Source organism: Pecten maximus, chromosome 14, assembly GCF_902652985.1.
Source record: "Pecten maximus chromosome 14, xPecMax1.1, whole genome shotgun sequence".
Taxonomy (NCBI): domain Eukaryota; kingdom Metazoa; phylum Mollusca; class Bivalvia; order Pectinida; family Pectinidae; genus Pecten; species Pecten maximus.
Window position 1 is genome coordinate 35626525 of NC_047028.1, and position 23267 is coordinate 35649791.

Consider the following 23267-nt stretch of genomic DNA (forward strand, 5'->3'; position numbering starts at 1 on the left):
CATAACAAATGAACACATGCTTGCATAATGTTCTTCTAAAAATACACCATTGGTAGTCTAACTCGCCTCACAGGTCGGTCCAAATTACATGCATATATTGTGTAATGCATGTAAAATGTGACGACTAGACGGTTTCCTCGCAAATGAAATTCGTAATTATTGGCGGTAAGATTATATTTTTTTACGTCCGAAATTATATCATTGGTCATGAGCTAAATTCATTCGGGCTGATTATTTCAACCAACTGTCGGTGTACAACCTATCAGCCTATTAGTAGTATTTAATGTGTGTGATAGAGCTGCAGCTGCCCTTGTGAATTGTATCAAAAACATCTTTGCCCAGGGACAAAAGCTGTCGTTATTAATACAGTCGTATCATACTGTATAGATCAGTAGATTACATGTCATGTAATGTCCTAATTATAGCAGAATTTAGAAACATATAATATGTGTAAGCTAATACATGTTTCTGATTATAGGTATTTATTATTTGTAAGTTAATTAAATATTATCATGCCAGATTTTTTTTGCTTGAATTTTTAGATGTTGTAGTAAAATGAAATTTATACTTTCCAATCAGGTAGATATACAAAGTAACAAGTAGAGAGAAGCCAGCCGACAGACATGTCATTCTTCAGGAATACAGTTTGGTTCATAAAGGGACTAAAAGAATACACAAAGTAAGTATTTCACCCCAGTTAATTCCTGTTTAGAGTAATGTTCCAGATGTTATGTATAATAATGAAAAGTGTTACAAACGTGTAAATTTAAACTTGTGTTTTTGACTGGCCCACTGTCTCTAGAATATTAAGATTATAAATCAAACGAAATTAAGCTTCATGATTTTGGTCTCTCGAGTGGATATGTCTGATTTACAAACTAGGGGCAGATAATCTAGTATTAGAATTTAGCTTGACATTAATAGTTCTTAACAAAAAAAACTAAGGGTCTGGTACGTGGCCAGTCTACTTTGTTTTGTGTTGTAGCAGATCTATAATTTAACTGGACTGATATAAAGAGGATCATGATTCGATCATTTGATAAAATGTTTCTGACATCTAAGTATTTAGATATCCAGGGTTAGAGGTTCATTCTGGTTATAAAAGTATTTGTGTATATATAATGTCTTCTACAATGGAAACATTGTTAAACGAGGCAGGGACAGGAGCATAATATATGCAGAACTGGACTGGCACATACCTGTTCATTGGTCTTGGTTTTAATTATAATATAAGTGACATAGTCACAACCTTTAAATAGCATTTTTCTTCTTGAGTGTCCTTGTGGTGAATGGTGCATAATAATGGAGAGTATAACTGAATGGGGCCGATTGCTGGTGGCTAGCTATATATATATAGCTACTGTAGTTAAAGGTGCCATTAGAGCTCCAGTTTAGAGTATAATGTTGCTCCATTTCCGGGGTCTGATCTTGTAAGTTTCATTGCATTTTCTTACTATCATCTTTATTGTAGATCTGTATAGAACCCAGCCATTTTGCATTCTGGAATATTTGTACTGTACTATATTTTGCAGTTTAGATCAAAACAAAGTAATATTTGACAAGTTTAAATAAATAATAATATCAGATCACAACATACCAAATATGTCACTATATTGAAAATATATCAGGTAAACACAAGTTTATATTTAGCCGAAATTCTGATTTCAGATCTACAAAATTTAACTGATAACTATATGATCCCTGTAAAAATAATTGATAAAAACCAAAATATACATAGTACATCTACTTCAACTAATATAGTGCATTGCAATATTTTTTTATTAATGATAATGTAGGCACATATGTATACCTAATAAAGTAAAATAAATAAACTCCATGTAAAGGAAAAAAATCAACAAACTCCCAAGGCTTTTCTACCATAAGGTTAATTATCATCTTAAGCTGAGCTGCATGCATGCACGGGGTAGAGTGGTTAAGGTGTCCTGACACTTTATCACTAGCCCTCCACCTCTGGGTTGCAAGTTCGAAACCTATACATGGGGCAGTTGCCATGTACTGACCCTAGGCCGGTGTTTTTTTTCTCCGGATACGTGCTCCGGCTTTCCTCCACCTCCAAAACCTGGCACGTCCTTAAATGACCCTGGCTGTTAATAGGACGTTAAACAAAGACAAACAAACAAAAAAGCACGCATGCACCACCGGTACCCTTTAATTCCCTCTAAAAACAACTAATGTGGAATCTTTTTCATTCTGTTATTGAATATGAGGGGTGAGTAATGAGATATATAAGTTGATATATAATTACCACACTGAAGGGATCAGGGAGGACCATGATACATATTCTACTCAGAAAATCTGCTGAGCTGTCACTGGCAGGCTTATATATACTGGAGGTAAAGCATACAACTAACAACTGACCATATTAAAATATGGCTATGAATATATCAAAAACTACAAACGTATGCAGCAAAGATTTACAAAATCATCAAAATTGTTAAACAATGCTTTGGTTTGGTTTGTTTTGTTTAACGTCCTATTAACAGCCAGGGTCATTTAAGGATGTGTCAGGTTTTTGAGGTGGAGGAAAGCTGGAGTACCGGGAGAAAAACCACCAGCCTACGGTCAGTACCTGGCAACTGCCCCACATGGGTTTCGAACTCGCAACCCAGAGGTGGAGGGCTAGTGATAAAGTGTCGGGACTGTGCACCTTAACCACTCGGCCACTGCGGCCCCTTATACAATGCAAGGACAAGCATGAGTAAGATATAACAATGCTAAAACAGTTCCACTACCACACCTCCATAATACATGATTATGTATTCTATAGATCTGTTTATACAACCTTTTAATATCTTTGTAATCTCTTTAGCTCATTATTTTAAATGCTCATATTGGAAGCATTATACTCATGTTGCTTTAATTCATGCTTTGGTACAAATATATTGAAAAATACCAATAAAACTGGTAAATGCTATTCTTTCCTGTTCTCAGTGCCTGGAGATCTGTTCAAATTCTTACATATTTCAGCTACGGTAATATATATAGACTCATAAAAAATTTACGCTGATGAAGGTGTATATATTTGTTTGTTTACATAGAGGAAAGATGATGCTGCAGCTCTCCCAAGAGATGTATGGCTATAGTAATTAAGTCTTTAGCAGCTAGAGTGTGTGGAAGCTTCCATAAATCAATAATAGTTGGTATGCTGCATTAAACTGGTATTTGTCTGAGTTGATAGGATGTATTGTGTATCATAAAGATTATATTTCCTTTGTATATATGGCTAACAGTGACTTGCATTAGAGATGAATAATGTATATCCAAATAAGGTTGAAAGCTCATCAACGTCTGAAGGCTGGGGACTACAAATTGTTGTGTTCTGAAGGTTGCAGACAACATATGTTGTCATTTGGAGTTGAAAACAACATGTTGTGGTCTGAAGGTTGGGGACAACATGTTGTGGTCTGAAGGTTGGGGACAACATGTTGTGGTCTGGAGGTTGGAGACAACATGTTGTGGTCTGAAGGTTGGGGACAACATAGTGTGGTCTGGAGGTTTGGGACAACATATTGTGGTCTGGAGGTTGCGGACAACATATGTTGTCATTTGGAGTTGAGAACAACATATTGTGGTCTGAAGGTTGGGGACAACATGTTGTGGTCAGGAGGTTTGGGACAACATATTGTGGTCTGAAGGTTGTGGACAACATATGTTGTCATTTGGAGTTGAGAACAACATATTGTGGTCTGAAGGTTGGGGACAACATGTTGTGGTCTGAAGGTTGGGGACAACATGTTGTGGTCTGGAGGTTGAAGACAACATATTGTGGTCTGGAGGTTGGGGACAACATGTTATCATTCTAGGTGTGGGACAACATATTGTGGTCTGAAGGTTGCGGACAACATATGTTGTGATTTGGAGTTGAGAACAACATATTGTGGTCTGAAGGTTTGGGACAACATGTTGTGGTCTGAAGGTTGGGGACAACATGTTGTGGTCTGGAGGTTGGGGACAACATGTTGTGGTCTGGAGGTTGGGGACAACATGTTGTGGTCTGAAGGTTGGGGACAACATATTGTGGTCTGGAGGTTTGGGACAACATATTGTGGTCTGAAGGTTGCGGACAACATATGTTGTCATTTGGAGTTGAGAACAACATATTGTGGTCTGAATGTTGGGGACAACATGTTGTGGTCTGAAGGTTGGGGACAACATGTTGTGGTCTGGAGGTTGGGGACAACATATTGTGGTCTGGAGGTTGGGGACAACATGTTATCATTCTAGGTATGGGACATGTTATCATTCTAGGTATGGGACAACATATGGTTGTCTGGAGGTTGGGGACAACATATTGTGGTCAGGAGGTTGGGGACAACATATGTTGTCATTTGGAGTTGAGAACAACATATTGTGGTCTGAAGGTTAGGGACAACATGTTGTGGTCTGAAGGTTGGGGACAACATATCGTTGTCTGGAGGTTGGGGACAACATATTGTGGTCTGAAGGTTGGGGACAACATGTTGTGGTCTGAAGGTTGGGGACAACAGATCGTTGTCTGGATGTTGGGGACAACATATTGTGGTCTGGAGGTTGGGGACAACATATCGTTGTCTGGAGGTTGGGGACAACATATTGTGGTCTGGAGGTTTGGGACAACATATTGTGGTCTGGAGGTTGGGACAACATATTGTGGTGTGGAGGTTTGGGACAACATATTGTGGTCTGGGGGTTGGGACAACATATTGTGGTTTGGAGGTTGGGGACAACATGTTATCATTCTAAGTGTGGGACAACATATTGTTGTCTAGAGGCTGGGGACTTGAATTGCTGTCTGAAGGTTTAGGAATACAGGTTCAGGTTGTTGTCAGGTGGATGTTGGTGAATACATGTTGTTGTCAGTACTACAGGTTGTCATCTGAAGGTTTGAGACTAGATGTATGAGACTACCAGTTGTCTCCCTGAGGTTTGAGACTAGAGGTTGGGGACTACCAGTTGTCATCTGGAGGTTTGAGACTAGAGGTTGGGGACTACCAGTTGTCTCCCTGAGGTTTGAGACTAGAGGTTGGGGACTACCAGTTGTCATCTGGAGGTTTGAGACTAGAGGTTGGGGACTACCAGTTGTCATCTGGAGGTTTGAGACTAGAGGTTGGGGACTACCAGTTGTCATCTGGAGGTTTGAGACTAGAGGTTGGGGACTACCAGTTGTCTCCCGGAGGTTTGAGACTAGAGGTTGGGGGTTTGAGACTAGAGGTTGGGGACTACCAGTTGTCATCTGGAGGTTTGAGACTAAAGGTTGGGGACTACCAGTTGTCATCTGGAGGTTTGAGACTAGAGGTTGGGGACTACCAGTTGTCATCTGGAGGTTTGAGACTAGAGGTTGGGGACTACCAGTTGTCTCCCGGAGGTTTAAGACTAGAGGTTGGGGACTACCAGTTGTCATCTGGAGTTTGAGACTAGAGGTTTGGGACTACCAGTTGTCATCTGAAGGTTTGAGACTAGAGGTTGGGGACTACCAGTTGTCTCCCGGAGGTTTAAGACTAGAGGTTGGGGACTACCAGTTGTCATCTGGAGGTTTGAGACTAGAGGTTGGGGACTACCAGTTGTCTCCCGGAGGTTTAAGACTAGAGGTTGGGGACTACCAGTTGTCATCTGGAGTTTGAGACTAGAGGTTTGGGACTACCAGTTGTCATCTGAAGGTTTGAGACTAGAGGTTGGGGACTACCAGTTGTCTCCCGGAGGTTTAAGACTAGAGGTTGGGGACTACCAGTTGTCATCTGGAGGTTTGAGACTAGAGGTTGGGGACTACCAGTTGTCTCCCGGAGGTTTAAGACAAGAGGTTGGGGAATACCAGTTGTCATCTGGAGTTTGAGACTAGAGGTTGGGGACTACCAGTTGTCATCTAAAGGGTTTGAGACTAGAGGTTGGGGACTACCAGTTGTCTTCTGGAGTTTGAGACTAGAGGTTGGGGACTACCAGTTGTCTTCTGGAGGTTTGAGGCTAGAGGTTGGGGACTACCAGTTGTCATCTGAAGGTTTGAGACTAGACGTTTGGGACTACCAGTTGTCATCTGTAGGTTTGAGACTAGAGGTTTGGGACTACCAGTTTTCTCCCTGAGGTTTGAGACTAGAGGTTTGGGACTACCAGTTGTCATCTGAAGGTTTGAGACTAGAGGTTGGGGACTACCAGCTGTCATCTGAAGGTTTGAGACTAGAGGTTGGGGACTACCAGTTGTCATCTAAAGGGTTTGAGACTAACGGTTTGGGACTACCAGTTGTCATTTGAAGGTTTGAGACTAGATGTTGGGGACTACCAGTTGTCATTTGAAGGTTTGAGACTAGAGGTTGGGGACTACCAGTTGTCTTCTGGAGTTTGAAACTAGATGTTGGGGACTACCAGTTGTCATTTGAAGGTTTGAGACTAGAGGTTGGGGACTACCAGTTGTCATCTGGAGTTTGAGACTAGAGGTTGGGGACTACCAGTTGTCTTCTGGAGGTTTAAGACTAGACGTTGGAGACTACCAGTTGTCTTCTGAAGGTTTGAGACTAGAGGTTGGAGACTACCAGTTGTCATCTGGAGGTTTGAGACTAGAGGTTGGAGACTACCAGTTGTCATCTGGAGGTTTGAGACTAGAGGTTTGAGACTACCAGTTGTCTTCTGAAGGTTTGAGACTAGAGGTTGGGGACTACCAGTTGTCATTTGAAGGTTTGAGACTAGAGGTTAGGGACTACCAGTTGTCATCTAAAGGGTTTGAGACTAGAGGTCGGGGACTACCAGTTGTCTTCTGAATGTTTGAGACTAGAGGTTGGGGACTACCAGTTGTCATCTGAAGGTTTAAGACTAGATGTTGGGGACTACCAGTTGTCATCTGAAGGGTTTGAGACTAGAGGTTGGAGACTACCAGTTGTCATCTGAATGTTTGAGACTAGAGGTTGGGGACTCCCAGTTGTCATCTGGAGGTTTGAGACTAGAGGTTGGAGACTACCAGTTGTCATCTGGAGGTTTAAGACTAGAGTTTGGTGACTACAATAAGTTGTCTTCTGAATGTTTGAGAATAGAGGTTTTGAATTATAGGTTGCCATCTGGTGTTTTAAGACTAGAAGTTAGGGACTATAGGTTGTTGTGAGGAGGTTTGGGACTGGAGGTTGTCTTTGGAGGATGTCACTAAAGGTTTGGGACTATAGGTTGTTGTCAGGAGGTTTAGGACTGGAGGTTGAAACTAAAGATTTGGGACTAAATGTTGTTGAGGTTTGGAATATGGTTTGTCATCAACAGTTTGGTAACCAGTGCTGGGTTGACAGTCTGCCTTAAATATTTATGTGAAAAAATTTTGAAGCTGATTTATGCAATATTTTCAGGAGAGATATGAAATTATTCTGATACATGACATGCTTTTGTTTTTTAAGAGGCGGATATACAAGTGCCAGTAAGGACTTTAAGGCGTCCGACCTTGACGTTGACATTACAGGGAGAAGTTACATGATTACAGGAGCTAATAGTGGGATAGGGAAATGTACGGCTTTGGCCATTGCTAAAAAAGGTAAAACCACTAAAACAATTTGTCCCTTACCCGTCAGTTTTCGGTTGACCAATTCATTATCTAGTTCAGTCATTCAATATGGTAACTTTTCAGGAGGGACTGTACACATGGTTTGTCGTGACCCAAAACGTGGAGCAGAAGCTCGCCAGGCTGTGGAAGAAGAGTCACAAAATCAAGTTTGTATATTAATCATCGAATGTCATTTTTGTCTCGCCAGATCAAAGGAAGTGATCATGAGATTATGGTGTTACCTTTCTGGTGGTGATGGTGGCGCCATCTACATTTCACTTTTAAATTTTGCATTTAGATCCATTACTCAAAATGTGTGTCCAACTTAAACCAAATTTGGTATATACTGTGTAAGGTCATGTAATGGTCATTTCTTCACAGCCTTCATTTAGGGAATATCATCCAGAATTTATGGTCCAGTGACTGGAAATTAGAGATGCTAGCAGCAAGCTTGATTTTAATGTTTTGGATTTAGCTCAGTTTCTAGTATCATACTAGTATGACCATCTCAACATTCTCTTCAGATTACGTGAATTTTAATTTTTTCTGTGTTTTTGGGTTAAAAACCTTTGATATTTAGAAATTGATATATCAAAAATTTGTAAAGGTTTTCCCAATTGATTTACAAATTAGTTTATAGCTAAATTAGAATGAATTATATGATAAGTCATAAATATAATTTTAGGTGAATTTTGAGAATTAGTGACTGTGATATGTGAAATGTGATATTTGTTTTGCAATGGATCAATATTCACACATGTCTATAATGTATACATGGAGCATCACAATCTATACTTTCACGTGAATGTCTTAAGGTTACCTGGGGGAATTGAGCTCATTATCAGAGACCTTTTCCAGTTCATTGTTTTCCATTGTTGTGCGTCATCTGTTGTAAGTTATCAACTTACAGAACCAATTTTGATGAACTTTTGCAGAAACCTTTCTGGGCCAAGGGTCAGCGAAAATTGCTAATTATATGTCCCTACAACCCAGGGACTAAGGGGGAGGGCCAAAAGGGGACCAATAGACTGAAATTAAAAAAAATAGTCTCATTTCCCAGATAAGGTAGAATCAAATACTCTTCATGGATGGAAAAGGTGCTTTATCATAATTGTAAATTTCACAGCTCCGTACGTAATTGGTTTCATGTTCCCCCTGGGGAGGGGCTAAAGTTTACTATTGTTTGTATAGGAACTGTATCACATTGTAAATAAGCAGATAGTTACATGTTTTAGACTCAGGTAACAGTTAAGGCCCATTGGGCCTCTTGTTTTGGTTGTTTAGGGAAAAAACCTGAAAGTTTAGTGAATTTTGGAGTTTGCTTGAAACTAACTATACTGACAAAGTGGGATGTGCCAGACATTTTTATAATCAAGTGTAATTCTTGTCTGTACAATATATATTTAAGTAAAACAAACTCAAACATACTACAGTACTTGCGTTTACCGATAATGCATACGTGGAATTGTTTTACATATTAATGCTTGTTAATTGTTCCCGTGGACCAGTCAGACTAAAAATGTAAACACCCCTACAGAGGATTGTGTATGTCTCAGTGTCAGGTCCGTAATAACAATGCGGTATCGTTCTAACTTAATTAGCACAACAGGGGTTTTCAACATTAAATTTACTTGGTGTCTTAGACTATAACTGAAATAAGAGAGTTTTGACAAGATTACTGAAATATCCAGGGGAGTGATGCAGGCCCTCTCGGCCTCTTGTTTACTTGATGCCTTATAGACCACATTTAGAGTACTTAAAAACGTTTTCTTTACCTAGCTGTAGGAGTTGATTCACAATTAGGGGCAACGCACTTAACAGTTTTTAGTGTAAGTACATGATTAACTTCTAGCTTCATACCAGAGAGAATTTCGCTGCAGTTTGAACGTTTGTAATTTCAGAATGTGAAGCTACATATACTGGATATTTCTAAACCCAGAGATGTTGCCAGATTTGCTCAGAACTTCATTTCATCAGGGAAACCCCTGAATGTCTTGGTAAATATGTCCCCAGTTTTTTTTATAGTACACTTAATTATTGCAGACTTGCAGTATTGATTCATTTGTGTCTTTTTCTGTAGAAGGTTTCTGGCTCTGGCTGAAACTATTTAGAAACTTCAAACAGAACCATGAGAGTTTTAATTGTAAGGTGTTGCTATCTAGCCCAACATTCTTTCTCCATGGTGTTTTGATTACTAAACAGATAACAGAAGGTACACGACGATCAAAGCCAAAGGGGAATAACTCTTACAATAATAGAAAATGTTAACGGTTATTACCAAAATGGTAGAAATTCTAATGGTAATAATGGTAATTATTCCAGCATTAATGCTATTTTTTTCTAATATGTGTAAAATGTCCTAAAATTTCCTGTGTTTGATACATTTCAACATTTGCAGATTAATAACGCTGGCTGTATGGTCAACACAAGGACTGTCAGCTCCGAGGATGGACTGGAGAGAAACTTCTCCACCAACACACTGGGTATGCTATGTTTAAATACAGAATCCTTAAAATATACACAAATACCACAGATGATATAGTATGTTTTTAAATGTATGGATATATTTATTCTGTTGACATGTATGGTCTGTTAATTAAAGGTGTACACATGTTGACGTCTGTTTTGTTGACTTGAATTGTCTGTTAATTACAGGTGTACATATGTTGACGTCTGCTATGATACCACTGCTGTCTAAACAAGAAAAATCAAGGGTGGTAAGTAAGAACAATACACAATATATAAAAATAGTTTCACTCATTTGGTCCAAAGTACCACTGAGCTGATGCTGTGGCATATGGCTTCTGTTGTCTGGGTTCCAAATTTTGGTTTGAAGCATTTTTGAGGAAAGAGACAAAAAGCTGTATGTATAGAAATTCTCTAGGTAGCAGTGGGACAGAGTCCAAAAGAGGAAGTAGAGGTACATTTTTAGAAGCATTTTTCTACGATTTTGTTTTCTAAATTTGGTCTGGAAAATTATTTTGAGGAGTCAATTCAGTATTTTATTAATTAAAAGGAGGGGCTGTTTTGGAAGCTGCACAATGTGTATGGATTGAAGGATATTTAAAAAATATGGTGTGGATCGGTGTTGGGTGTGATGGACTCTATGTTGTATAAATGGTGGGTATATCTCCTGGGGGCAGAGGGGCAGGGCCCTGGAGGGGTGAAAAAGGAAATATTGTATAAATAATAATATACCTCCAGCTGGGGACAGAGGGGTAGGGCCCAGTAGGGGAAAAGAAGAAATATTGTATAAATAGTGGTATAACACCTGGGGACAGAGGGGCAGAGCCCTGGAGGGGTAAAATAGGAAATATTAGATAAATAGTGGGATTACCTCCTGGGGACAGAGGGGCAGAGCCCTGGAGGGGTAAAATAGGAAATATTAGATAAATAGTGGGTATACCCCCTGGGGACAAAGGGGCAGGGCCCTGGAGGGGTGAAAGAGATAATATTGTATAAATAGTGGGTATACCCCCTGGGAACAGAGGGGCAGGGCCCAGTAGCAGAAATAGAGATAAATCTATTCAGCAACTCCTTCATCTTTTTTATGGATGAAAGGATTTTGCCATAATTAGGTCTGTAGCATTGTTGGGTACATATAAGAGCCATTGATGTATAAATGGAGGAAAAGGTCCAACTGGGTATATATGGTGCAGTATATATTGTCCACATGAAGGAATTTTGATAAAAATTAATTCCGAAGCATGATTGTGTTAATTAAGAGTACTCAGTGTTGTAAAAAAGATTGATCCACTCCTCTTGGTGAGGGAGTGATACGGTGAGCAATAAAGGCCCTATGGGCCTTTTGTTTGAATATTTTGTCACAGTAACCATGTACACCACCACATTACACTGCTTGTCTAATGGGAAGAAAAACAGGTTTAATTTATTTATTTTGTAATTTGGGTGGAAATTTCTTAAAGCATAATCATCCAAGGAACATTTTGCTAGCTGACATAGCTTGTCTTGTTTTTAAATGGTACTTAAATATTTGTGTTTCAGTTCCATTTTCATAATTTTATTACAATCATGTTAATAACAGAACACATCTTGTCTGTTACAAACTTGTACTATGATTATACCAGTTTATCCTAGATTTGTTTGTCATGTCGCTGCTTCCTTCTGTCCATCATGTTGCTTCACATTTTCTCTATATAATATCTCTGTTTGATATTTTTCAGATAATGGTAACATCTGGTGGGATGTTGGTACAGAAACTAAACGGGTCAGATCTACAGTTTGAGAAGATGAATCCGTTTGATGGAACTATGGCGTACGCTCAAAACAAACGTCAACAAGTTGTCATGACGGAGAACTACGCCAAAATGTACCCTAACATCCATTTCTCCAGTATGCACCCAGGCTGGGCCGATACTCCAGGTAAGTAACATCTATATCAGAATAGTTACATCAGGGCTGGGCCGATACTCCAGGTAAGTAACATCTATATCAGAAAAGTTACATCCGAGCTGGGTCCATACTCCAGAATACTAACATTGTTTATTGTGTCAGCAACTGATGTGAGAACTGTAATACATTTTCTGTTGTAGCGGTAAGAAGTTCTATGCCTGACTTCTATGAGAAGATGAAAACTCGACTACGGACAGCAGAAGAAGGAGCTGATACCCTTGTGTGGCTGGCACTATCAGAATCCGTACACACATTTGACAGTGGCCTTTTTTTCCAAGGTAAGTCTCATGTTATTGGCGTGTTGAGTAAAACTGTTCCTTTGACAAGTCAGGTCAGCTGGTTAAGGGATGATTGGCATGCTTCTCTTAACCAGAACTACTGTGTTTTAACATGCTAGAATAGAAGACTCACAATTTTGTTGAAATGAATGACTGACACGGGCACACAGGGGCAGCAATAACTCAGTTGGATAGAGCATTGGCCTATAGCTATGTACGACCCCGGCTGAATATCTGAGGTGTGGGTTCGACAATCCCTTCCAGTAGTGTTTGTGTTTCTTGGGAAGCTGAGAAATGGACCAGTCTGTGCTGTAATGATTGTGTCCTTGGGCAAGGCACTTTACACTAATTGCACTGGATGGCATGCGAAGGGACCTCCTGCATGTTGTTCAGTGTGGTAGCCACAAGCTACTTCAAGAAGACTCGGACTAAAAATTTCCTTGGCTTTTCACAGGGCATTGAACCAGGAAACAAAACCAAGGTCACATACCGGTAGTCAAAACACCATCATTTAACATTGAAAATATACAGGGCACATGTTTATGATTTTCTCCCTATTTAATGTGTTAAACAAATGGCTTTTGATGTCACAGGTGTCATTTGTGCAGATGTTGAAGTTATTTGGTCCAGAATATTAAAATCTTAGGGTAATGGTATTTGACTTGTAACAGCGACTGTAGAAAAATTATTAATTTGGTGTTCAAGTAGTCTCCACTTGACATAACAGGTGAATGATACAGGCCAATGGGGACTTTTGTTTTATAATCTTCATATATTTTTGTATTACTTTAATGAATAACTTGATAAATGTGTTCCTGAATAAATCTTTTTTTTCTGTATACAGACAGGAAACCAGTATCGACACATTTACCGCTCGCCTGGACCAGGTCAACCAAGGAAGAGGAGACGACATTCATGGAGAAATTAGACAGCATTTCACAGCAGTTTCTTGTAGAAAGTCCTGACTCTTAGTGACTTCAGATGTCACTGCAGTCAGATTGAAATACAGATTATCATTATACACTACATAACAAAGTGTAATGATGATCTGTATTTTAATCAGACAGATATCACTGCAACTCTTTATCATTATAGATCTAGACAAATCCTACTTGATCATAATTGTAGACAATCCTACTTGATCAACATCATTGTAGACAATTCCACTTGATCAACATATTTGTAGACAATTCCACTTGATCAACATTGTAGACAAATCCCACTTGATCAACATATTTGTAGACAATTCCACTTGATCAACATATTTGTAGAAAAATTCCACTTGATCAGCGTTGTAGACAAATCCCACTTGATCAACATATTTGTAGAAAAATTCCACTTGCTCAACATCATTGTAGACAAATTCCACTTGATCAACATATTTGTAGACAATTCCACTTGATCAATATATTTGTAGACAATTCCACTTGATCAACATATTTGTAGACAATTCCACTTGATCAACATATTTGTAGACAATTCCACTTGATCAACATTGTAGACAAATCCCACTTGATCAACATATTTGTAGAAAAATTCCACTTGCTCAACATCATTGTAGACAAATTCCACTTGATCAACATATTTGTAGACAATTCCACTTGATCAACATCATTGTAGACAAATCCCAATTGATCAACTTTCCCATCTAGTAATGAGTAGACATCCTTGATGTTTGTAGATATCCCTGATGTTTGTAGACGTGTTTGTAGACATCCCTGACGTTTGTAGACATGTTTGTAGACATCCCTGATGTTTGTAGACATCCCTGATGTTTGTAGACATCCCTGATGTTTGTAGACATGTTAGTAGACATCCCTGATGTTTGTAGACATGTTTGTAGATATCCCTGATGTTTGTAGACATGTTTGTAGATATCCCTGATGTTTGTAGACATCCCTAATATTTGTAGACATGTTTGTAGACATCATTGACGTTTGTAGACATCCCTGATGTTTGTAGACATCCCTGATGTTTGTAGACACCCCTGATGTTTGTAGACATATTTGTAGACATCCCTGATGTTTGTAGACATCCCTGATGTTTGTAGACATGTTTGTAGACATCCCTGATGTTTGCAGACATCCCTGATGTTTGTAGACATATTTGTAGACATCCCTGATGTTTGTAGACATCCCTGATGTTTGTAGACATGTTTGTAGATATCCCTGATGTTTGTAGACATCCCTGATGTTTGTAGACATCCCTGATGTTTGTAGATATGTTTGTAGACATCCCTGATGTTTGTAGACATCCCTGATGTTTGTAGACATGTTTGTAGATATCCCTGATGTTTGTAGACATCCCTGATGTTTGTAGACATCCCTGATGTTTGTAGACGTGTTTGTAGACATCCCTGATGTTTGTAGACATGTTTGTAGACATCCCTGACGTTTGTAGACATCCCTGATGTTTGTAGACATGTTTGTAGACATCCCTGATGTTTGTAGATACCCCCTTTTTTTTGAAACCATTTTTTTGGTAACCCCCTGTAATTTGTAAAAACCCCTGATGTTTTTAAACGGGTTTAAAAACATCCCTGATGTTTGTAGACATCCCTGACGTTTGTAGACATCCCTGATGTTTGTGGACATCCCAGATGTTTGTAGACATCCCTGATGTTTGTAGATATCCCTGATGTTTGTAGACGTGTTTGTAGACATCCCTGATGTTTGTAGACATCCCTGATGTTTGTAGATATGTTTGTAGACATCCCTGATGTTTGTAGACATGTTTGTAGACATCCCTGATGTTTGTAGACGTGTTTGTAGATATCCCTGATGTTTGTAGACGTGTTTGTAGACATCCCTGATGTTTGTAGACATCCCTGATGTTTGTAGACGTGTTTGTAGACATCCCTGATGTTTGTAGACATGTTTGTAGACATCCCTGATGTTTGTAGATATCCCTGATATTTGTAGACATCCCTGATATTTGTAGACATCCCTAATGTTTGTAGACATCCCTGATGTTTGTAGACATGTTTGTAGACATTCCTGATATTTGTAGACATGTTTGTAGACATCCCTGATGTTTGTAGACATCCCTGATGTTTGTAGACATGTTTGTAGACATGTTTGTAGATATCCCTGATATTTGTAGACATCCCTGATGTTTGTAGACATGTTTGTAGACACCCATGATGTTTGTAGACATCCCTGATGTTTGTAGACATGTTTGTAGACATGTTTGTAGATATCCCTGATATTTGTAGACATCCCTGATGTTTGTAGACATCCCTGATGTTTGTAGACATGTTTGTAGACATGTTTGTAGACGTGTTTGTAGACACCCCTGATGTTTGTAGACATCCCTGATGTTTGTAGACATCCCTGATGTTTGTAGACATGTTTGTAGACATGTTTGTAGATATCCCTGATATTTGTAGACATCCCTGATGTTTGTAGACATCCCTGATGTTTGTAGACATGTTTGTAGACATGTTTGTAGACATCCCTGATGTTTGTAGACATGTTTGTAGACATCCCTGATGTTTGTAGACATCCCTGATGTTTGTAGATATCCCTGATGTTTGTAGACATGTTTGTAGACATCCCTGATGTTTGTAGACATCCCTGATGTTTGTAGACATCCCTGATGTTTGTAGATATCCCTGATGTTTGTAGACATGTTTGTAGACATCCCTGATATTTGTAGACACCCCTGATGTTTGTAGATATCCCTGATATTTGTAGACATGTTTGTAGACATCCCTTATGTTTGTAGACATGTTTGTAGACATGTTTGTAGACACCCCTGATGTTTGTAGACATCCCTGATGTTTGTAGACATGTTTGTAGACATGTTTGTAGACATCCCTGATGTTTGTAGACATGTTTGTAGACATCCCTGATGTTTGTAGACATCCCTGATGTTTGTAGATATCCCTGATGTTTGTAGACATGTTTGTAGACATCCCTGATGTTTGTAGACATCCCTGATGTTTGTAGATATCCCTGATGTTTGTAGATATCCCTGATGTTTGTAGACATGTTTGTAGACATCCCTGATATTTGTAGACACCCCTGATGTTTGTAGATATCCCTGATATTTGTAGACACCCCTGATATTTGTAGACATCCCTGATGTTTGTAGACATCCCTGATGTTTGTAGACGTGTTTGTAGACATCCCTTATGTTTGTAGACGTGTTTGTAGATATCCCTGATGTTTGTAGACACCCCTGATGTTTGTAGACGTGTTTGTAGACATCCCTGATGTTTGTAGACGTGTTTGTAGACATCCCTGATGTTTGTAGACATCCCTGATGTTTGTAGATATCCCTGATGTTTGTAGACATGTTTGTAGACATCCCTGATGTTTGTAGACATCCCTGATGTTTGTAGATATCCCTGATGTTTGTAGATATCCCTGATGTTTGTAGATATCCCTGATGTTTGTAGACATGTTTGTAGACATCCCTGATATTTGTAGACACCCCTGACGTTTGTAGACATCCCTGATGTTTGTAGATATCCCTGATATTTGTAGACATCCCTGATGTTTGTAGACATCCCTGATGTTTGTAGACGTGTTTGTAGACATCCCTGATGTTTGTAGACGTGTTTGTAGACATCCCTGATGTTTGTAGACATGTTTGTAGACATCCCTGATGTTTGTAGACGTGTTTGTAGACATCCCTGATGTTTGTAGACATCCCTGATGTTTGTAGACGTGTTTGTAGACATCCCTGATGTTTGTAGACGTGTTTGTAGACATCCCTGATGTTTGTAGATATGTTTGTAGACATCCCTGATGTTTGTAGACGTGTTTGTAGACGTGTTTGTAGATATCCCTGATGTTTGTAGACATCCCTGATGTTTGTAGACGTGTTTGTAGACATCCCTGATGTTTGTAGATATGTTTGTAGACATCCCTGATGTTTGTAGACGTGTTTGTAGACATCCCTGATGTTTGTAGACGTGTTTGTAGACATCCCTTATGTTTGTAGACGTGTTTGTAGATATCCCTGATGTTTGTAGACGTGTTTGTAGATATCCCTGATGTTTGTAGACATCCCTTATGTTTGTAGACATCCCTGATGTTTGTAGATATGTTTGTAGACATCCCTGATGTTTGTAGACGTGTTTGTAGACATCCCTGATGTTTGTAGACGTGTTTGTAGACATCCCTTATGTTTGTAGACGTGTTTGTAGATATCCCTGATGTTTGTAGACGTGTTTGTAGACATCCCTGATGTTTGTAGACATCCCTGATATTTGTAGACATCCCTGATGTTTGTAGACGTGTTTGTAGACATCCCTTATGTTTGTAGACGTGTTTGTAGATATCCCTGATGTTTGTAGACGTGTTTGTAGATATCCCTGATGTTTGTAGACATCCCTTATGTTTGTAGACATGTTTGTAGACATACCTGATGTTTGTAGACATCCCTGATATCTGTAGACATCCCTGATGTTTGTAGACATCCCTGACGTTTGTAGATATCCCTGATGTTTGTAGACGTGTTTGTAGACATACCTGATGTTTGTAGACATCCCTGACGTTGGTAGACATCCCTGATATTTGTAGACATCCCTGATGTTTGTAGATATGTTTGTAGACATCCCTGATGTTTGTAGACATCCCTAATGTTTGTAGACATGTTTGTAGACATCCCTGATGTTTGTAGACATGTTTGTAGACATACATGATGTTTGTAGACATCCCTGACCCATACTGTATGAAGGCACACAGAATTTTATATTTGTAGACTTCTCCCCTCCTGTAGATTTCAGAAAAAATGGCAGCACAGATAACTAGCTGATTCAATAGAACAAGTTCAGACTGAACCTAAAAACGCACAAACTTTAATAAATTCAAATTGTGATAAGTTATTATTGATGTTTTACATTCTAATATTGTCACATGAAAGTGAAGTTGTATGTTTGTCTTATCAAAGTATGGTACATGTAGTTTCACATTTTGGTAGTTATTTATTATTGTATAGATTTTTCAAGTTATATTAATAAATTATTGTAGTTGAATTTTCTAACTTTCAATTTAACATTACATTATCCTGTTATAAGTGTTGTAACTACATAAAATTGACTTTGTTGATGATTGTTATAAATTATATACATAGTTGTCATCAAGGTATTGTAGTAATAAAGACTAGCACTGTGTTTACAATGGTGATGAATATTTTGTTATTATTACACATCACATCAGTTATTATCGTAAAGAGAAATTGTGCCAGTTCAATTGAGAATTTTTTATCAGAAAAACAATATGGCTGAGAGGTGGCCATCTTGGATTTTGAGAATTGAAAATTGTTTTCACTATTTCTTGAAATTCTGGAGGGATATTTTTCAAACTTCATGTGAAGGTTCCCTTGATCCTAAGAAAGTTAGTTGCGCCAATTCAATTTTAATTTTTGATCAGAAAAACAAAATGACCAACAGGTGGCCATCTTTATTTTGAGAATTGAAACTTGTCATTGCTTTTTCGTGAAAAGTACTTGAGGGATATTCCTAAAGCTTCATGTGTTTAGTATGTTTCCGGGGGGCCCTTGTTGTGCCAATTCAATTTAGATTTTTGATTAGGAAAACAAAATGTCTGACAGGAGGCCATCTTGGATTTTGTGAATTGAAGCTTGTTATCGCTATTTCTTGAAAAGTACTGGAAGGATATTTCTCAAACTTCATGTGTTCACTTGTTCTTGTTATCAGATTATTAAGAGGAAAAGAAGGAAAAACAGAAAAAAGATCAGTCTGAAATAAAAAACCAAAAGATAATTAAATGGTGGGCACCAAGATTCCTCTGGGATCTGGTTTTATTTTCAGCATCAATTTTTGTTTTCGTTTATTCACATTCAGTTTGAATCTACTGCTTGATTTTCTCCTTCGAAAATTTTTCTATTAAGTTGAGATTGTTACCATCACAATAACCAGAAACATATGTAACTAGGCCCTAATCTCCCTTATACATGTTTCTGCAATAACTTACCTCAGTTCACAATCAAATCACTCATGATGTTTAAAAAGGAGGACACTGTACACAAGTGAAGAACGTAGGCTGTATGACTAGGCCCCGGTATGTATACTTCTAGTTAAATCCGAGACAGACTGGAATAGGGATTGTGTAGATTTAGTTAGCATTAATCCTCATCGACCGTTAGAAGGGGAAGTAACTCCGACTGCCTTCAGAGACCTGCTTCTGGGCACTCATTGACCGACAAGTAAATGAAGGGAAGTAACTCTAACAGATCAGCAAGTCTAATATCAGTGACGGCATCTTCGCCAACCAAGGGCCGGTTACACTACGCTAAACCGCATTTGAGCTTAGCGCAGTGTAACTCTTGCTTTGCGAATATGAAGTAACTGCTGATCGACTGAAAAATCATCATATCTCTAGACCGCACGCGCATATATATATTTAAATATGTCGGTTAAATATGTATCACTGGAAACTGAGAAATGGGTCGTGCTTGTGTCCTCGGACAAGACACTGATTGCTCTGAATGGCATGCGACGGGCCTCACGCATGTTGTGTAGTGAGGTAGTCACAGCATGGGCCATTTTGAGGTGGGGTCTCAATGTAGTAGATGGTGAGTTGGAGAGACCGTGACATTGCGGCTATTTCTGGAACGAAATACTACTTTGGCTCGATATTCTACAATAAATATCTAATTATTGCATCACTTTAAAAAAGAAATGATGAATAAGTTTTTAACCTTCCTGCAGAATATGTGCCAATCTTATGACCTCCGTGTGGCCATATTCCGTCGTTTGTACGTCCCTGTATCCAATATAAGCATACCTCGCCATATATACCAGTACGTGAACATACTGATTCAGATTCAAATTCTTTATTTCCTTGTGTCTTTCAACACATCAGAGAGACATTACAAAACAATACAATGTTATATAGTATGACACAATTCACAATTACAAAAGTACATGTCCATGACGCTTAATATACACATATATGTATACGTACACTTGAGTATTACCATATATATTATAAAAATGAACATAACGTCATTATGACAGTACACAATAGTTCATGTACGCTATAAATAGACTGACATATAGTAAATTAAACAATTAAATGGCGTTATTAAGTTGTTTTGTCGCTAAATAAAGGAATTTTCCTAGCTTACTCATGTTATCATTGACGTTGGCATGGACACTCAAAAAGGGGAAAGGTTATACACTTATAAAGAAACAGCGAACACGTTTGTTGTATCGAAATTTATTTAATATTGTACACTATTAAGATTTCTATAATATATAGTTGGTGCAGTTGACTGAATGGTTTTAGACCATTCGTGTAAGGCATGCTGACTTTTTAGGTCACCTGAGACAAAGTCTCAAGTGACCTATTCTAATCCCCTTTTGTCCGTCGTCGTGCGTCGTCCGTCGTCCGTCGTGCGTCGTGCGTCCGTAAACAATTTACATTTTCAACTTCTTCTCCAAAACCCCTGAACCAAATTCAATGAAATTTGGCAGGAAGCTTCTATGGCTAAAGGTCAACCGAAATTGTGAATTATATGGTCCCCACCCCCAAGGGGCCTGAGGGGCGGGGCTAAAAGGTTCAAATTGACTAAAACTTCAAAAATCTTCTTCTCTACTCTCAGATATAGTGGAATCAAACACTCTTCATAGATGGAAGGGTCTTAAGGTGCTTTACCAAAATTGTGAATTTCATGATCCAGGGGTCTCAGGTTTGCCCCTGGGGTGGGGGTAAACTTTACTCTAGTTTATATAGGGAAATCACATTTTTGACTATAATTTGTTGGATTTCTATTGGAATTCATTCTAACTTGGTTAACATTATCAGTATGGGATAACAGATTGATGGTATGCACATGTTGGCCCTGACTGACCCCCAGGGGCTAATGGGAGGGGCTAAAAAGGGTCAAATTAACAAAAACTTCAAAAATCTTCTTCTCTACTCTCAGATATGGTGGAATCAAACACTCTTCATAGATGGAAGGGTCTTAAGGTGCTTTTCCAAAATTGTGAATTTCCTGACCTTGGGGTCTCACGTTTGCCCCTGGGAAGGGGGTAAACTTTACTATAGTTTATATAGGGAAATCATATTTTTGGCTATTATTTGTTGGATTTTTATTGGAATTCATTCTAATTTGGTTAACATTATCAGCTTGTGATGGCAGTTTGATGGTATACACATGTTGGCCCTGACTGACCCCAGGGGCTGATGGGCGGGGCTAAAAAGGGTCAAATTGACTAAAACTTCAAAAATCTACTTCTCTACTCTCAGACATAGTGGAATCAAACACTCTTTATAGATGGAAGGGTCTTAATGTGCTTTACCAAAATTGTGAATTTCCTGACCCTGGGGTCTCGGGTTTGCCCCTTGGGAGGGGGTAAACTTTACTATAGTTTATATAGGGAAATCACATTTTTGACTATTATTTATTGGATTTCTATTGGAATTCATTCTAATTTGGTTAATATTATCAGCTTTCGATGGCAGTTTGATGGTATGCACATGTTGGCCCTGACTGACCCCCAGGGGCTGATGGGCGGGGCTAAAAAGGGTCAAATAGACTAAAATTTCAAAGATCTTCTTCTCAAGACCCAGTTAAGACAGAATCAAATACTCTTCATAGGTGGAAGGGTCTTATAATGCTTTACTAATGTAATGAACGTCATGACCCTGGGGTCACAAGTTTGCCCCTGGGGAGGGGGTAGATTTTACTATAGTTTATATAGGGAAATCACATTTTTGACTATTATTTGTTTGATTTCTATCGGAATTCATTCTAACTTTGTTAACATTATCAGCATTGGATGACAGCTTAATGGTATACACCTGTTGGCCCTGACTGACCCCTAGGGGCTGATGGGTGGGCTCAAAAGGGTCAATTAAATTAACTGAAATATTTCAAATCTCAGGTGACCGTTAAGGCCCATGGGCCTCTTGTTAAGCTATTTAGCAGTACAAAGTCCGGGAGAAATATCGGTAACACACATCTACCGCTTTATATAAGGATATTGTTAACAGAAGTTTTTATTTGACACTCAGATCATATATAACACAAATAATTAACATTAGACAATAGATAGCACTGGTATAGTTAACATGGAGACTGAAATGTTTGCATAATAAAATGGAGAAAAGCGCATAATCTTTTCAAACTTTCAAATTTGTTGTACAAAATAATTCATGAGTATTTTATAACAAGACGTCAATATTCTGTAAGTTGTTATACAAGTCACAACCTTCCGTCCGGGTTGTAAATTATATATATAATTTATCGGAAATACAGAGGCCGATATGTTTAGCCAACATATTGCTCAGTTGACTGGAAAATTGATATTATGGAAAATCGTAGCATTTGTTGCCTTCCGTCCGTGGTAGGTACAGTAGGCTGCTATCTGATCGAAAGTATTGTACTGATGTACGTTGGTCGATCTAACCCGTGGAGAAGCAGAGAAATGTTGTAAGAGGCGACTTAGTATGCCCTTACCCCTGTAGGATTGTGGGGGTGATTTCTCCGTGGTAAGACTGGCCACCAGACCCCCAGTTTTTTGGGGTTTTTTTTGTTAATAATTGCCAAGCTAAATTCTAATATTAAATTATCTGCCCCTAGTTTGAAACTTAGAATCAGACATATCATAGGGATCAAAATAATAAAGCTCAATTTTATTCATAATTTTAATATTCTAGAGACAGGGAGTCCGTCTACTCCCAGGTCCTCTGTTCAAGAGACATTGAAGAGCTCAATAATAAGGCCCGCTGATCGTAGAGGACGACTTAACGTGGGGCCCCTACAGAATTTGGGATTTTCTTCAGTGACTCCTATTAAGGGGATATTCAAGAGACCAAAATCGATTGCTGTCCCCATGGTAACAATTGGCCATCTTTATTTTCCCCTTTGTTTTATATTGACCCCTTTCTTTCTAGTCTGCCGCGGTGGCCGAGTGGTTAAAGTGTCCCAACACTTTAATATCACTAGCCCTCCACCTCAGGGTTGCGAGTTCGAAACTCGAGGTACTGACCGTAGGCCGGTGGTTTTCTCCGGGTACACCGGCTTTCCTCCACCTCCAAACCCTGGTACATCCTTAAATGACCCTGACTGTTAATAGGAAGTTAAAA

At 38.8% G+C, this 23267-nt stretch overlaps 2 protein-coding genes across 18 annotated transcripts; one reads left to right on the forward strand and one right to left on the reverse strand.

The window, feature by feature from the left end:
* The first annotated feature begins 8 nt into the window (after window positions 1-8).
* On the forward strand, window positions 9-13218 carry LOC117342306 (dehydrogenase/reductase SDR family member 12-like). 2 transcript variants are annotated; one of them, XM_033904422.1, is made up of 10 exons: window positions 9-165; window positions 580-679; window positions 7365-7498; window positions 7592-7674; window positions 9409-9504; window positions 9906-9990; window positions 10163-10224; window positions 11692-11890; window positions 12061-12198; window positions 13043-13218. In XM_033904422.1, the coding sequence occupies exons 2-10, from the start codon at window positions 624-626 to the stop codon at window positions 13168-13170; spliced, it is 981 nt and encodes a 326-aa protein (XP_033760313.1). In that variant the 5' UTR covers window positions 9-165; window positions 580-623; the 3' UTR covers window positions 13171-13218. The 2 variants fall into 2 exon arrangements, with proteins under 2 accessions (XP_033760313.1, XP_033760314.1); XM_033904423.1 differs by having other exon boundaries at window positions 584-679.
* Window positions 13219-13617: 399 nt separating this feature from the next.
* LOC117342304 lies at window positions 13618-16026 on the reverse strand. 16 transcript variants are annotated; one of them, XM_033904407.1, is made up of 7 exons: window positions 15960-16026; window positions 15510-15690; window positions 15062-15466; window positions 14572-14640; window positions 14460-14490; window positions 14222-14271; window positions 13618-14002 (listed from the first exon to the last, which is right to left on the reverse strand). In XM_033904407.1, the coding sequence occupies exons 1-7, from the start codon at window positions 15969-15971 to the stop codon at window positions 13659-13661; spliced, it is 1092 nt and encodes a 363-aa protein (XP_033760298.1). In that variant the 5' UTR covers window positions 15972-16026; the 3' UTR covers window positions 13618-13658. The 16 variants fall into 16 exon arrangements, with proteins under 16 accessions (XP_033760298.1, XP_033760297.1, XP_033760296.1 ...); XM_033904413.1 differs by having other exon boundaries at window positions 13805-14002; window positions 14422-14490; XM_033904406.1 differs by having other exon boundaries at window positions 14460-14640; window positions 15062-15535; window positions 15579-15690.
* Window positions 16027-23267: the final 7241 nt, after the last annotated feature.